Genomic DNA, 15,405 nt, shown 5'->3' on the forward strand with positions numbered 1-15,405 from the left:
CAGAATACGCTTTTATTCTTCCTTTGGGTATAGAATGCATAAATAATGCCAGCATGATTAAAGACTTTCCTTTCAGAGCCACTGGGACACAAGAGTTGGCTGATTCAGGAAAAGGTTACATCCATATGAAGGTACTTAAGCAGACATTGGATAACCACTAACTGGGAATGTTGTATGTTGTAGAAAGGATTTATGTATAAGAAAGGGTTGGAAAAGACAACCCCTCAATTAATTTGCAATGCAAAGATTATATGAATTTATGAAAAGCACTGATACAGGTCTTTTTGGCTACCCCTGAAAAAATGATACTTGGCAATAGTATAATAATAGATAACACTTAATTCTGTATTTACCGAGTACTGGATGAATACTATTTCATTGAACAAGGTAAGTCTTATTGTTATTCCCGTTTTACAGACAATTAAAAAGGCTAAATTAAATAACTTGCTGAAAGTCACAAAGCCAGAAAGTAGAAGGGATCTGAACCTAAGTGTGTCTAATTTAAGCCAGCTCTCAAACACTCAAACACTCTAACACTCTAGTGATCAAGACACCTGTCCCCTCTACCCTAACTTGTACTATTCAAACTGATTCAACAAAATGATAGGAAGAGAAGATGATTTTTCAAATGCATGTGTGGGAGAGAGATTCAGTTTTAAAAACTAAAAATTTAATAGACAAGACTAAGACAAAAAGCAATTGTGAAGATACAGCAAAAAATACTGAAAAGAAAACAAGACAATCCTTAATCTCACTGACCAAAACCTTTCAACCTTTATCAACACTTAAGAAAATTACTTACAATTTGTGTTCTCTTATTATCATCTGTAATGATGCAGAGCAATCTCTCAACAAGAAAAGAAAGTAGGGATACCGGGGTTGTGGGTAGCGTAAGAATCTCCTGTAAAATAGCCAGTAGTCCTTTCCTACATTCAAAAAGAACTGTTTTCATTTAACCATGACAGAAACACATTTTATCTCTAACATTTATTCTGCAGACTTAATTATATTTGTATCAGTTCTTTTTTATCACTATAGGTACAAAATATATGTACAGATTAGGTCAAAAATTCATGTTCTACAAAAAAGTATTTTTTTATAAATGGCCCTAAAATCTGTCATAAATCAACATGATGAAATGACAAAATATCAGAAGTGAATCAAATTTTCAGATAGTGGGCACCTGGGTGGCTCAGTGGGTTAAAAAGCCTCTGCCTTCAGTTCAGGTCATGGTCCTGGGATCGAGCCCCATATGTTGGGCTCTCTGCTCAGCAGGGAGCCTGCTTCTCCTCTCTCTCTCTCTCTCTCTGCCTGCCTCTCTGCCTACTTGTGATCTCTCTCTGTCAAATAAATAAATAAAATCTTTTAAAAAAATTTTTTCAGATAGTATCACTAGCCCTCTCTGTAATAGAGATTTTTTTTTTTTGACAGACAGAGATCCTAAGTAGGCAGGGAGGCAGGCAGAGAGGGAGAGGGAAGCATGCTCCCCGTTGAGCAGAAAGCCCAACACAGGGCTCGATCCCAGGACCCCGAGATCATTACCTGAGCTGAAGGCAGAGGCTCAACCCCCTGAACCACCTAGGCACCCCTGTAATAGAAATCTTTAAGCAAAGTCTGCAATTTTATTGATTTATTTTGAAAAAATTGAATGTATTTCCATATATATGAACAAAATGGATACAAACTGCACAGGTAACACCTATATGCATATTTTTGCCCATATACATATGGGCAAAAATATATATATATGTATATATATACATATATAGTACATATATAGTACAGTACAATTCCAGAAATACAGTACAGTACTTTATTTTCTCTTCCTTATGATTTTCTTAGTAACATTTTTTCTAGCTTACTTGATTATAAGAATATGATATATAGTACATATAATATAGAAAATCATGTTAATCAACTGTTTACATCAATTTTTATGTTATGCTTACTGGTAAAGCATTTAGTCAATAGGCTATTAATAGTTTTGGTGGGGTTTTTTTTGTTTTAAAGATTTTATTTATTTATTTGACAGAGAGAGAGATCACAAGTAGGCAGAGAGGCAGGCAGAGAGAGAGAGGAGGAAGCAGGCTCCCTGCTGAGCAGAGAGCCCAATGCGGGACTCGATCCCAGGACCCTGAGATCATGACCTGAGCCGAAGGCAGCGGCTTAACCCACTGAGCCACCCAGGCGCCCCAGTTTTGGTTTTTTTTAAAGATTTTATTTATTTGACAGAGAGAGAGATCACAAGTAGGCAGAGAGGCAGGCAGAGAAAGAGAGGGAAGTACGCTCCCTGCTGAGCACAGAGGGCTCTATCCCAGGATCCTGAGATCATGACTTGAGCTGAAGGCAGAGGCTTAACCCACTGAGCTACCCAGCCACCCCAATAATTAGGTTTTTGAGAGGTCAACAGTTTTATGTGGATTTCTGACTCCACAGAGGTGAGATGGGGGATATACATATGCATGTGCATACACACACACACACACACACACACACGTATGTATACACAGAGAGAAAGGGTGTATTTCCTGCTAGATATTACACGTATAAGAGGAAAAAGAAAACTCTATTGCACTATAGAGAGCTAGGTTAAATGTAAATATATTTAATCATACTGTAACAAGAATATATTTCAATACAGGATATTAAAAGAGCAAATTGGGATGAGGATTAATATTTAGACATACCTTCCTCCTTCTTCACTTGTATCCAAAGACTTGATAATTAGAATCAACTGTTGACCTATAAATTCTTTTGACATCAAATTTCCAATATAGGAAAAATCATTTTTCTTTTCATCTTCCACAACTGGGATACTCTGAATATAACTAAAACAAGCAGAATAAATAAAATGTAAAATCTGTTTAAAAAAAAACATTAAACAGGTCCCCCATGAGGTCAGAAAAGGGTCTTTTTCAATTCATATAACTTCAACCAAATGGATGTTTATACCATGTTATACTAATTTGGCCTAAAGAATAAACTCTATGCGGTTGTTATGAACTGTTGCAAACTTATGGGCTTGAATCAGAAAGAATTTGGAAAATATACTTATTAAAGATTCAAATTTCTTATGGGAAATTTTCAAAAAGCACATATTTATGTCTCTCAAGTTGGTGACATTATTTCAATGTAACCAGTATTCTCAATTAGAGTCTTGGATCCCTTTAATAAAAACTCAATTTTTCTTTTAAAGATTTTTATTTATTGAGAGAGAGAGATAGCACAGAGGAAGAGTGAAAAGGAGAAGTAAAGTCCCCGCTGAGCAGAGAGCTCAATGTAGGACTCCACCCCAGGACCCTGAGATCACCACTTAAACCAAAGACAAATGCTTAACCAACTCAGCCACCCAGGTATCCCCGCCTTTTTTTTTTTTCCTAAGATTTTTTTTATTTGACAGAGCAAGGGGGGCAGCAGGCAGAGGCAGAAGGAGAAGCAGGCTCCCATTGAGCAAGGAGCCCAACATGGGGGTAGATCGCTGGATCCCAGGATCCTGGGATCATGACCTGGGCCAAAGACAGACGCTCAACCAACTGAGCCACCCAGGCGCCCCTAAAAACTCAATTTTTCATAAAGAGCTAGTCTTCACTCATCATCCCTAACTGACCATTATTCTTTTGCTTAAAAGTAATAATTAATACTAATTATACAAGTTATACAGGAATGCAATGACCTTTTAAAAAATCAGAAAAATAGAGCCTCATGAATTTGTATTATCCTTACTTAGAGGCCCTACTAATATCTGTATTGTTCTTATTTTGTGTAGATATTCCTAAACAAGTATCATCAACTACCCTTTTATTCTTACTATCCCTGCTCAAATTAAGGTCTTTTATAAGCCTCACCTAGATAAAATTCAACAGCCTACCAAAAGATCTCTCTTTTTGTGTGAACAAAAGGCTACTTAAAGGTAGAATTAAGAGTTTAAGCTTACACAATTTGGTGCCTTTAGGCTGAAAGTAATATGAAAAACAATCCTGATGAAAAACGTCATTTTTAGAATGTCAACTGGGACGCCTGGGTGGCTCAGTGGGTTAGGCCTCTGTCTTCGGCTCAGGTCATGATCTCAGGGTCCTGGGATGGAGTCCCACATTGGGCTCTCTGCTCAGCGGGGAGTATGCTTCCCCTCTCTCTCTGCCAGCCTCTCTGCCTACTTGTGATCTCTCTGTCAAATAAATAAATACAAATCTTTAAAAAATAAATTAATAAATAAATAAAATGTCAACAAAAATCAAGTTATAAAAACTGCAGAACTATGTATGATGAATAAACTGACTCGCCTATAAAATGATAACCAAGAGTAAATAAAAGGTCACAAATCTCTGGCCATGAGATTAGGACTTTCAGTGGTATCAGCACTCTTTGGGTTCTAGGATAAAACTAAAAGAAAGAAGCTAATAATTATCAAAATCATTAGCTTAGAGTTCCTGGTTTCTGACAGGCTATAAAACCTTCACTCATCTTTGAATCCTTCCCTCCCATTTGAGTACCTTACCACTCCAGCTTTAGCACAATGCATAGCATCAATAAGTTTTTTAAAAATAATTTTTTAAATAAGTTCAGAGTAGTTGTTTCATTAATAGAGTACAAATCTCAAACTGCATAAATACAACTTAAAATGGACCCACCAATTTTAATTACCATGATATAATTTTTTTAACCATTAAAACACATTCATTATAATGAAGAGCACTCAAGAATAAGAAAGCCTTTTCCTAAAGCTCTCTTCAAGAATTTATACTTAAGGTCACTTTCTAAAACTGGTGTTGGTGTCTCTTTTTCTTCCTCATATTTGGCAAGCCTAATTTAATATCCCTGATTTCTTCCTTTACAAGAATACCTCAGGTAACCCGAAATTGTTTCATATCAGAATTCTGAATACCTCTTTCTGCTACAATATGTCTGAAAATACTTCTCTCAGATTATGAGGAAGTAATTTTTCCATTTAATTTTGTTTCTGTACCTGAATAAGCTAATCCTATCTAGTGATGTTGCTCCAAAAAGAAAGCCATTCTATTTCTAAGGTATTCTTTCAATAATAATTAAAATATAATTTTCAAAGTTTTCTTCTTTATAAATGAAAAAAAGTTGATTAAAAAGTTACCTATTTCAAAACTCACAGATTAAGTGACAGAGGAATTATAAGAATCCCTGACTTCTCAGAGCCAGGGGAAGCAAGCTCCTTACCTACGGATTTCAGCAATCCTGTGAAGCAATCCTTGAGGAGAGGCTCTCCCTCTGTTACTTAAATATTTACTTCCTCATATTTTCTTTTACTTTCTATAAGCATTTACTACTTTTATATTAATTCATATTATTGAGCATTGCATCAAACTCATTTTGGACATACTGCAACATGGCCCAAACAGCATTATAATGAACACTCTAATTAAATAGTGACATCTGAAACAATTACTATTGAAACAGTAGATTCACACATATTTTTTATGATGTTACTATCAACTCAAGCTGTAAGTTTCCATTTTGGCTCACATTTAAGATATTTATCTTTGATTCAATATTTTGCCTACAAATTAAAATGCATTTATAGTTTTGCCTCCTAACTTATGTGGAATCATTATAAGCAAAAGCAGAATACTACATTCCACATAAAGAGAATTCAGGTCTATAATTCCTATTATATGGAAAAAGCTTTTTAAAAAATGCATCAAGGGGCGCCTGGGTGGCTCAGTGGGTTAAGCCTCTGCCTTCGGCTCAGGTCATGATCCCGGTATCCTAGGATCAAGCCCTGTTCTCTGCTCACAGGGAGCCTGCTTCCTCCTCTCTCTCTGCCTGCCTCTCTGCCTACTTGTGATCTCTATCAAATAAATAAATAAAATCTTTAATTAAAATAAAAAATAAAAAATGCACCCAAAGCACAAAGTTAAAAATCTACACACCAAAATCTACCAAAATATACGTAACTTTTGGCCCAGCAATTTCACTTCTGGGAATCAACCCCATAAAAATCCCAAACATACATAAAATGTATAGTTAACACAACTTTATCAGTGAAAACTGGAATCACACTAAACATCCATTAACCAGAGAAGTAAATTAAGCACTGCCATCATACTATGAGATAATATGTTGTTAAGAGTGTGGTAAATTGATGTGCACCAACATATAATGATCAGATATAAGAGGTTGGGAAAAAAACCAAAAATATGTATTGTGTGCTATGTTTAAAAAAATTTACATAAATTTTTTAAAAATTATGTATTTTAATATATGTGCAAATAAATGTAAAGAAAGAGGTCTGAAAGTGTATATCCTAAATTGATGACTCAGATAAATGGGATTAGGAGATGAAAAAAATTCCATATTTTTCTTCTACATATTTGAATTTTGACAAGAATTGCATTCATGTTTGACTTAGTAATTTTAAAGTGAAATGAGAATAATAATCTTGGAAAAGCTTTATAAAACAAAAAGCTAAATAGTGAAAGTTTTAATTAATATTAAACTAGCCACCAAGGTTCACCTTGTCAGTTGGAAAAGTATGGCCCATGCACCAGATACGACCTGTTGCTTGTTTTCATACAGCTTGTAAGCTAAGAGTTTTATATTTTTATTTTTTTAAAGATTTATTTATTTATTTATTTGACAGATATTGATCAGTAGGCAAAGAGGCAGGCAGAGAGATGGGGGGAAACATGCTTCCCGCTGAGCAGAGGTCCCGATGTGGGGCTCTATCCCAGGACCCTGAGATCATGACCTGAGCAGAAGGCAGAGGCTTAACCCACTGAGCCACCCAGGTGCTCTAAGTTTTACATTTTTAAATGGAAGCTTGTTTACACATGGATGTATACACAAATACATTTGAAAATATATACAGATGTGGGGCGCATGGGTGGCTCAGTGGGTTAAACCTCTGCCTTTGGGTTAGGTCATGATCTCAGGGTCCTGGGACAGAGCCCCGCATTGGACTCTCTGCTCAGCAGGGAGCCTGCTTCCCTCTCTCACTGGGCCTACTTCTGATCTCTCTGTCAAATAAATAAATAAAATCTTTTTTTAAAAAAATGTAAAAAAAAGAAAATATATACAGATGAAAATTATATGAAATTAAAATTTAATGTCCTTATAAGTAGAAAAAAGTTTTATTGGAAAACAGTTACAATCATTCATCATATATTCTCTGTTTTTGAACCCCCACAGAACTGTCATTACGACACAGGTCTACAGACGAAAATAGTTACTATCTACCCTCAGAAAAGGTTTGCCAACCAATTTCAAAGAGTTAACACATCCTCATTATCAACTTTATGGAGAAATGTTCATAATCACATTCTAACGGTTTTAAGGAATGTCCCTAAACATTGACTTTTTACTCTTTCAGTGTACTGTCCAGCACAGAATGTTCTTCAGAAAGACTCAATGTACATTCCTATTTATCCCTACCTAGCCAAAAAATGATTTTTAATTGACCCCCAATCAAGCATGACTTTGAAAGAGAGGGCTAGAGGGTTGACACAGGCAGGAACAAAAGTACAATTCAAACAAAAAAAAGAAAATTTTACCTTAGTAAATACTCTGCATATACTATGGGCTCTGGCAGAATCTGCTCCAAAAATTCTTCACCCTCATCTCCTTTCGATTTCATGTATTCACAAAGAACACGCCAATACAAAGCATTTTCAGGAGTCAACGTTTCTGTTGGAATCAGTTTCCTTCATTTAAAAGGGAGAGAATAAGAAAAAGAAAAATCTTAAAGTTAAAAATTTGAATGGATATAAAAAATGGGAAATAAAAAGCAGACCTTATTTAAAACTAGCATCCTTTTAATTTTCAAAGTCATTATCTTATCCACCCACACACAAATGAAAATATTTAGAGAAAAAGAATCAAACAAGCAAACATACAAGAGGGAAGCATGTTGTTGGACTTTCCATGGTAAGCTAATGCAAAAATGGGGAAAAAAAAGAATGCAGTTCAAGTAGTCTATGATAAGGTAGTGAGTTCTTACACAAGGAGGATAAAAGAGAAAAGTCATCAACTAGAGCAAAGAAAACACAAGTGAGGTAGACAAAAGCTTTTGAAACAGTCTGAAGTAATCAGAAAAGGACTAGAAAAGAACTAATTTTAATTGTAGAAGTTCCTGAGCATCACATTTCAAGTAATGAATAATATACCTGCCATCGTTATTTTTACAGATTTCTGCCAGTTCATTAAGAGGAGTCACTGAAAATAAGGCATTAAGAACAGAGACTGCCACTTCAGACGAATTTTCCACATCTAACCGATGAAGTAACTCTAATATATTTCCTTCAGTGAAACGTAGCCAGCCTTGGAGAAGATGCTTCTGCACTGCTTGTTTCACAGCATCTGTTAAGTCATTTGAAATATAAGTGAACAGAGGCTCCCTCTAGCTTCTATTTCCTATATTTTGTCTGTATTAATTACCTTTTACCAGATTAATGTTAACATAAAACCAACATTTATAATAAAAATGAGAAGAGACTAAGAACAAAGAAAAATACTGAAGAAAAAAATAAAGGTACAATAATATTGCAAAAGTCACAATGCTGCTCACTTCTAATGAAAATGGAAAAGGCCCAAACCCAAATGCTCAACCACTATCACAGCCTACAAAAATTTCTGCATTCCTTCTCCACAGGGTTCACGGACTACAGTGTTAGTCCTAACATTATGATAGCGATTTTATTACCCGATGCCTGACTTCTTCTATTACATGACTGCTATTTGCAGAAGTGAATCATACAAGCATGTATCACTGAACAGACTTTATTCTTAGTTTTTAGTCATCCTCCCAGTCATTAGTCTGCTGACAATGTTTTAAAACTCAAGTTTTCTTGCTATGGCAAAATTAAGCTATCTTAGTCTTCTCATGGAGTTTGGAAATTTAAAATATATGATTCCTCGGGGCGCCTGGGTGGCTCAGTGGGTTAAGCCTCTGCCTTTGGCTCAGGACATGATCCCAGGGTGCTGGGATCGAGCCCCACATCAAAGTCTCTGCTCAGCAGGGGGCCTGCTTCCCTGCCTACTTGTGATCTCTGTCAAATAAATAAATAAAATCTTTAAAAAAAAAAAAAAAATATATATATATATATATATGATTCCTCATCATTCCTGTAAGCAGAGTCTCTAGTTTTAACAGAGAGAAAAAGGAAAAAAAGGGTGCCTGGGTGGCTCAGAGGGTTAAGCCTCTGCCTTCCGCTCAGGTCATGATCTCAGCATCCTGGGATCGAGCCCCGCATCGGGCTCTCTATTCGGCAGGGAACCTGCTTCCCTCCCCGCTTTCTCTGCCTGACTCTTTGCCTACTTGTGATCTCTCTGTCAAATAAATAAAATCTTTAAAAAAAAAAAAAAAAGGAAAATTATGCTACTCTGATCATTCCTAATTTCTGTTTCCATAGCATGGCACACATTCCTATCAAGATATACACAAAGGGGAGAGTGCCTGGGTGGCTCAGTCCATTAAGTGTCTGCCTTCAGGTTAGGTCATATTCCAGGGATTCCTGGGATTACGCCCAGTGTCAGGCCTTCCTCCTCAACCTAAGTGGGAGGTCATCTGCTTCTTTCTCTCTCAAATACCAAAAAAAAAGAGAAAAGAAAAAAGAAAAAAGAAAGAAAAAGAAAAGAAAAGAAATACACAAAGGGAATAAGGGAATAGATAGCACTTCTTTATATGAGAGAGAGTTGAAAAGAGTTTCTGCCCTACCTCTGATATAAATTAGCTATATAGCCTTCAGATATAGTTTCTTCATCTGTAAAACACAGGAAAATTTTTTAAAAAACACCGCTCCTTTAACTACCAGGATCTTTAACCCTTTGAAATGTTTTCTACATGATGTAACCAGCTAAACTTTGACAGGCCAAGTCAATGACAAGCTTACTTGACATAATTAAGGACACATGCTTTCTAAATCTTCAAAATCTACTACAGCAAAACCTAGTGATGTTTTGTATATACAGAAGTCTATCTTACCTGATCTGTCATTAAGACCTTGTTGAAGGAGCATTACTCTCTGAGCAATGGACATAGCTCTCATATGAACCTTTTCAGCTAAAACCTTAAAGAGATAGTAATGATAATAAGGTGGTCATTAAACTCAACAGTCTACATATTTCATAACTAGTAATATTTCCATCTAATAACCCAGAATTTCCAAAACAATTTAATATCTGGTAACACATTCAATGTAATAAGAATCTACCTAAATTATCTATACTCTCCATCCATAAAAATCTCATAAAAATACATAAAAATTGAAGAAATCATTATTACATGCCAAATATTTTTCAAAAATATTTTAAGAATATGTCTACACAAGTTACTAGGCCTATTTACCTGATAAGCCAGCTTTCTGACAGCCTCCTTTACATCCTTGGTACGCTCCACAATTTTTGCCAAAGTCTTTGCTGATGGTGCAATACATGATAACACAGCACGCCTAACTTCTGGATTTGAATCATTTTCAATCAAAGTAACATATGCTAAAAATAGAGCAATACATTTTAGTACACTAAAGAAATATTATCTATTTAACCACAGTCATAAGATAGCCCACATTTTGATATCTGACAACATGTTTTATAAAGATATTCATTTTGGGGGCACGTGGGTGGCTCAGTTGTTAAGTGTCTGCCTCCAGCTCAGGTCATGATCCCAGGGTCCTGGGATGGAGCCCCACACCAGGCTCCCTGCTCAGCAGGAAGCCTGCTTCTCCTTCTCCCACTCCCCACCCCCACTTGTGTTCCCTCTCTTGCATGGTCTCTCTCTGTCAAATAAATAAATAAAATCTTTAAAAAATATTCATTTTTTAGTCTTACACATTTAATTTTAGCGAAAGATTTTTCTCTGCCAATTTCCTCTAAAAAATAGAATAAGAGGGGCGCCAGAATGGCTCAGTGGGTTAAAGCCTCTGCCTTCGGCTCAGGTCATGATCTCAGAGTCCTGAGATCGAGTCCCACATCGGGTTCTCTGCCCAGTGGGGAGCCTGCTTCCTCCTCTCTCTCTCTGCCTGCCTCTCTGCTTACTTGTGATCTCTCTCTGTCAAATAAATAAATAAAATCTTTAAAAAAAAAAAAAATAGAATAAGAAATTTGTCAACAGACTAGGCACAAAGGCTAAAACTAAAAACAAAGAGCCCTAAAGATTATGGAAAATCCATCAATAAGATTATGTCTTTGCTAATCAAGATCTAGAAGAAAGGCTAGCATAGCAGGCAATATATTTTAAAATAATAAGGCTTTGTAAAAAAAAAAGTTCCGTTTTACTCCCTGAAACCAAATCCATTCCCTGTATGTAAATGTTTATTCACCCTTACTTTTCAAATTTTCCCCAGTTTTTTTTTTTTTTAAGATTTTTATTTATTTATTTGACAGAGAAAGAGAGAAAGAGAGATCACAAGTAGGCAGAGAGGCAGCCAGAGAGAGAGGGGGGAAAGCAGGCTCCCTGCTGAGCAGAGAGCCCGATTCGGGGCTTGATCCCAGAACCCTGAGATCATGACCTGAGCTGAAGGCAGAGGCTTAACCCACTGAGCCACTCAAGCGCCCCTTTCCCCAGTTTTATACTTAAGTACATGTTGACTATTAAACATTTATTTTATACAATATTATGTGTACCATTTAACACCAAAAAATATTAATCAAAACTGACTATTGGGTGCCTGAGTGGCTCAGTGGGTTAAGCCACTGCCTTCGGCTCAGGTCATGATCTCAGGGTCCTGGGATCGAGTCCCGCATCGGGCTCTCTGCTCAGCAGGGAGCCTGCTTCCCTCTATCTCTCTCTCTGCCTGCCTCTCCGTCTACTTGTGATCTCTCTCTGTCAAATAAATAAATAAAATCTTTAAAAAAATAAATTAAAAAAAACAACTGACTATAAAGCTAGTAACAAGGACAAAGAGAAAAATGAACATGTGCCCGAAACGTCATAGATAGGCATATATGGAAAGGTGGAATATGGTATCTTTACAAGCCCAGAGGCAGAGAAAAATTTCTTAAACAAAAGAAAGTGCAAATCAAAAAAAAGAAAAGAAAAAAAGCACAAGTCATAAAGTCAGAGACTGATTAATTTTGACATTAGTAATTTCTAACAGAAGATATCCCAAAGAGGTTGAAACAAAGAGCCATCTAAAATTTAAAAAGATCTACAATTCATACAACTCCAGAATTTCTTTCCAAAAATGAGAACACATTAATAGGCATTATATAGAAGAAATACAGCTGACTGTTAAATATATGAAAAGATGCATAAAAAAGGATATATATCACACACACAAACAGATAAACAAAAATTTTAAAATCTGACAATATCTAACACTGGAGAGAATATGGATCAATGAATGTTTTTATGTACTGTTACTGGGGGTATTAATTGGTAAACTGTTTTGTAGAACACTTGTGTCTTATCTAATAAAGCTGAATGTGCACATATGCTAATAAGTCCACCCTAGGTATATATCCCAGAAAACACTCTTTAACCTGTGCACCAGAAGCCATGATAAGAAGTTCATAGCAACAACACCATTTTTGCAGAGCAAAATAACTGGAAACCAGATGGTCTGTCATTATTAGAAATAATTAACTGTGTTACAATTTATACAACAGAATGCTCTAAGACAGTAAATATATCAACATGGATGAATGTTATAATTATAAATATATTATTGGAAAGTACAGAAAAGTATGACTCATATAGCACACAAAAATGACAAGCAAAACTTTTTTAAAGGTACACACATGTGGTTAATTGTTTAAACAGAAAGACAAGAGAATAATTAACCCAAAATTCAGGATAATCATTAACTCTGATGGAGACTGGGTGGGACATAAGGTAGACTTCAAAGGCACTGATGATGCTCTATTTTTTTAATTTGGGTGGTGGCTACCTGGGTATTTAAAAAAATCATACATATATTAATATAAATTATATATATAACTTGGTTACATATATAAACTATAAATACATATATAAATTAAATATATATACATATATATATGTATATATATTTGACCTATACGATTTTACATAGAGAGAGAGATGGGAAAATAAAGCTCTCTACACAGAATTTAACAAAGTCAAGGAAATGAAAAAGAATTTAGGAAGTTACACCTACCATTAACAACAGGACATTCATCATCTTTGGGATCCTGAAGTCGTGAAAGGGCCAGAACTGCCTGTATCCTCACATTTGGAATTTTATCTTTCAATCTAATAAGCATGGCTTCATTAATTTTATCAAACAAATCATCATCAATCTGGGCATTTTCTGGCATACTTCCCAACAGCTTGTTTATGAGCTGGCACACTCTAAACCTAACTGCATTGCTGTTTGCTTCATGAGACTGAAATGGGAACAAATTACAATTTATTTACAATCACATATCATTTGAATTTGTTTAGAATTCAGAAACTTACTAAAGTTCTTCATTACTAAAATAATTCATTACTTGCAGAGAAACTACAATGCTACCTTTATCCATATGCATACTAAAAGTCTCACAATACACACAATATAAGCTAAATTCCAAGAGCATACTTCTCTTTGTAGTAATTCTTACTTTACTTCTAAAACAGAAAACTCATTTAAAATGCTCTGAGAACTGGCTAAGAGAGATCATTAAAAACTTAATACTGCAGTTATTTTAAGTCCATATTTTAATCTCAATGACAGTTCTAGTATTTCCTACAAAAGGCAGAGACTCATTCACAGACATTTTCTCAGTTAATAAATATTTCATTCTTGGGGCACCTGGGTGGCTCAGTAGACTAAGCCGCTGTCTTCAGCTCAGGTCATGATCTCAGGGTCCTGGGATAGAGCCCCACTCCCTCTCTGCAGGGAGCCTGCTTCCCCCTCTCTGTCTGCCTGCTTCTCTACCTACTTGTGATCTCTCTCTCTCTCTCTCTCTGTAAAAAATAAATAAATAAAGATTTCATTCTCTAAGACATATAAACTCCCATGGCCCTTTTAATATGCAAAATTTTCTACAGTACTTCCCCAAAGCTCCAGTTTTCATACCTTTAAAAGAAAGGTAAACAAATAATTTAAAATGCCACCATCTTCCTCTTCCTCATCATCTTCCGTATCTGACTGGTGAAATGAAGTAACAAACTTGGCTGCAAAGTCTATTACTCTTTCCACGGCTGGTTCACGTTTATAGACCACCATAGCATATTTAAGATAATGAACAAACTCCTCATGAAAAACTGTTTTAACATCCACCTGAAAGACAAAGAGAAACCCTTCACAAACTGCACTGATACAATCCCTTTTTCCCAACAGTACCGGAAGAGTGCTGAAAGCCCTAGTCATAACTCAGAAAAACTAAAATCATTATTTAGTGAACTCTCAGTTCAGTTTCCAAACTATCAAAGAAAAAACAAAACAAAACAAAACAAAAACAAAAACAAAAAACCCTGCACAAATTTCTCTCCAGAAAAATGTACTTTTCCAAGGAAAACAAATGTGAATATTGACAGTGAAAGGATTCCTTTGACTCTTAATACCCTTGAATTCTCAATATGCTTGGTGCCAGATTAGTAAAAATAAGCTTCCTCATGAAACCACCCAAAATCGACAATGGCTTTCATATTTTACATTTAGCCTTAATTTTACACAGCAAGTACCTTTTCACATCCTAAAACCCGAGTATATTAACTTAGTTTTTCTTGGACCTCAAAATAATTTATTTTCACGAAAGTCATTGTCCTATTCTTCTCAAGGCACCACTCAAAACAGTAGTTACATAAATAGAAAGATCCGGGTCTTAATGGTTAATTTGTTATTCGGTGATTCCATTCAATTTAACTGTGAAGACTCTGGCGCTCCTGGTGTGGGCGGTGACCTGAGGGACAGCAACCGCTGAACCTCCCCGTTCGGTTCCACCCAGCGGCGCCACACTTGGCGCCTGGTCCGCCAGGTGCTCGTAAACGTTGCTTTCCAAATTCACAAAGATTTAACGGTCCGCGCCGGAGGCTGCTGGGGAGAGGGGGTGCCCGGGCGACGTCGGGCAGGCCTCCAGGCCTCTCCGAACTGGTTCAGAAGGTTGGAGTCCGGAGGGTCATGGGAGGCTCCTGGGGGAAGCTGGTCCCAGGGGGGCGAGGGGCGGCGGCCGAGCCCCCGGGCCGCGCTTACCGTGCGGTAGGTGCGGCTCAGCGCCACCACTAGCTTCGCCTGGTTCTGGTGCGGCTGCTGCGCCAGCTGAAAGGCCTCCTTAACCGGCAGCAGCTTCTTCTCCGCCCCCATGGCAGCGGGACCCGGCCGGGACGAGCCTCGTCTGCTGCGGGCTGCAGGAGCCCTACAGAGCGCAGGTCAAGGATACAAAATCGCCTCAGGTCCGGGTTCGGCCCGCGGCTGAGCACCCAGGGTGGAGTTACCGCCTGAGCATTCAAATAACTCCCGCGGGAGAAGGAAATACCGCGAGACTGCCGCGGGAGCG

At 36.9% G+C, this 15,405-nt stretch overlaps 1 protein-coding gene across 1 annotated transcript in view; it reads right to left on the bottom strand.

The window, feature by feature from the left end:
* Nucleotides 1–15,373, bottom strand: part of NCAPG (non-SMC condensin I complex subunit G) — a 53,256-nt gene extending 37,883 nt beyond the window's left edge. Inside the window, exons 1-9 of the mRNA XM_059164901.1 lie at nt 15,102–15,373; nt 13,986–14,189; nt 13,083–13,311; nt 10,313–10,458; nt 9,950–10,034; nt 8,133–8,325; nt 7,521–7,670; nt 2,688–2,828; nt 803–926 (exon numbers count right to left, since the gene is read on the bottom strand). Of these exons, the coding sequence (XP_059020884.1) occupies nt 803–926; nt 2,688–2,828; nt 7,521–7,670; nt 8,133–8,325; nt 9,950–10,034; nt 10,313–10,458; nt 13,083–13,311; nt 13,986–14,189; nt 15,102–15,212 (1,383 nt within the window). The 5' untranslated portion in view covers nt 15,213–15,373. The remainder of the gene's footprint in view (nt 1–802; nt 927–2,687; nt 2,829–7,520; nt 7,671–8,132; nt 8,326–9,949; nt 10,035–10,312; nt 10,459–13,082; nt 13,312–13,985; nt 14,190–15,101) is intronic.
* Nucleotides 15,374–15,405: the final 32 nt, after the last annotated feature.

This window comes from Mustela lutreola, chromosome 1 (genome assembly GCF_030435805.1).
Source record: "Mustela lutreola isolate mMusLut2 chromosome 1, mMusLut2.pri, whole genome shotgun sequence".
Classification (NCBI taxonomy): Eukaryota; Metazoa; Chordata; class Mammalia; order Carnivora; family Mustelidae; genus Mustela; species Mustela lutreola.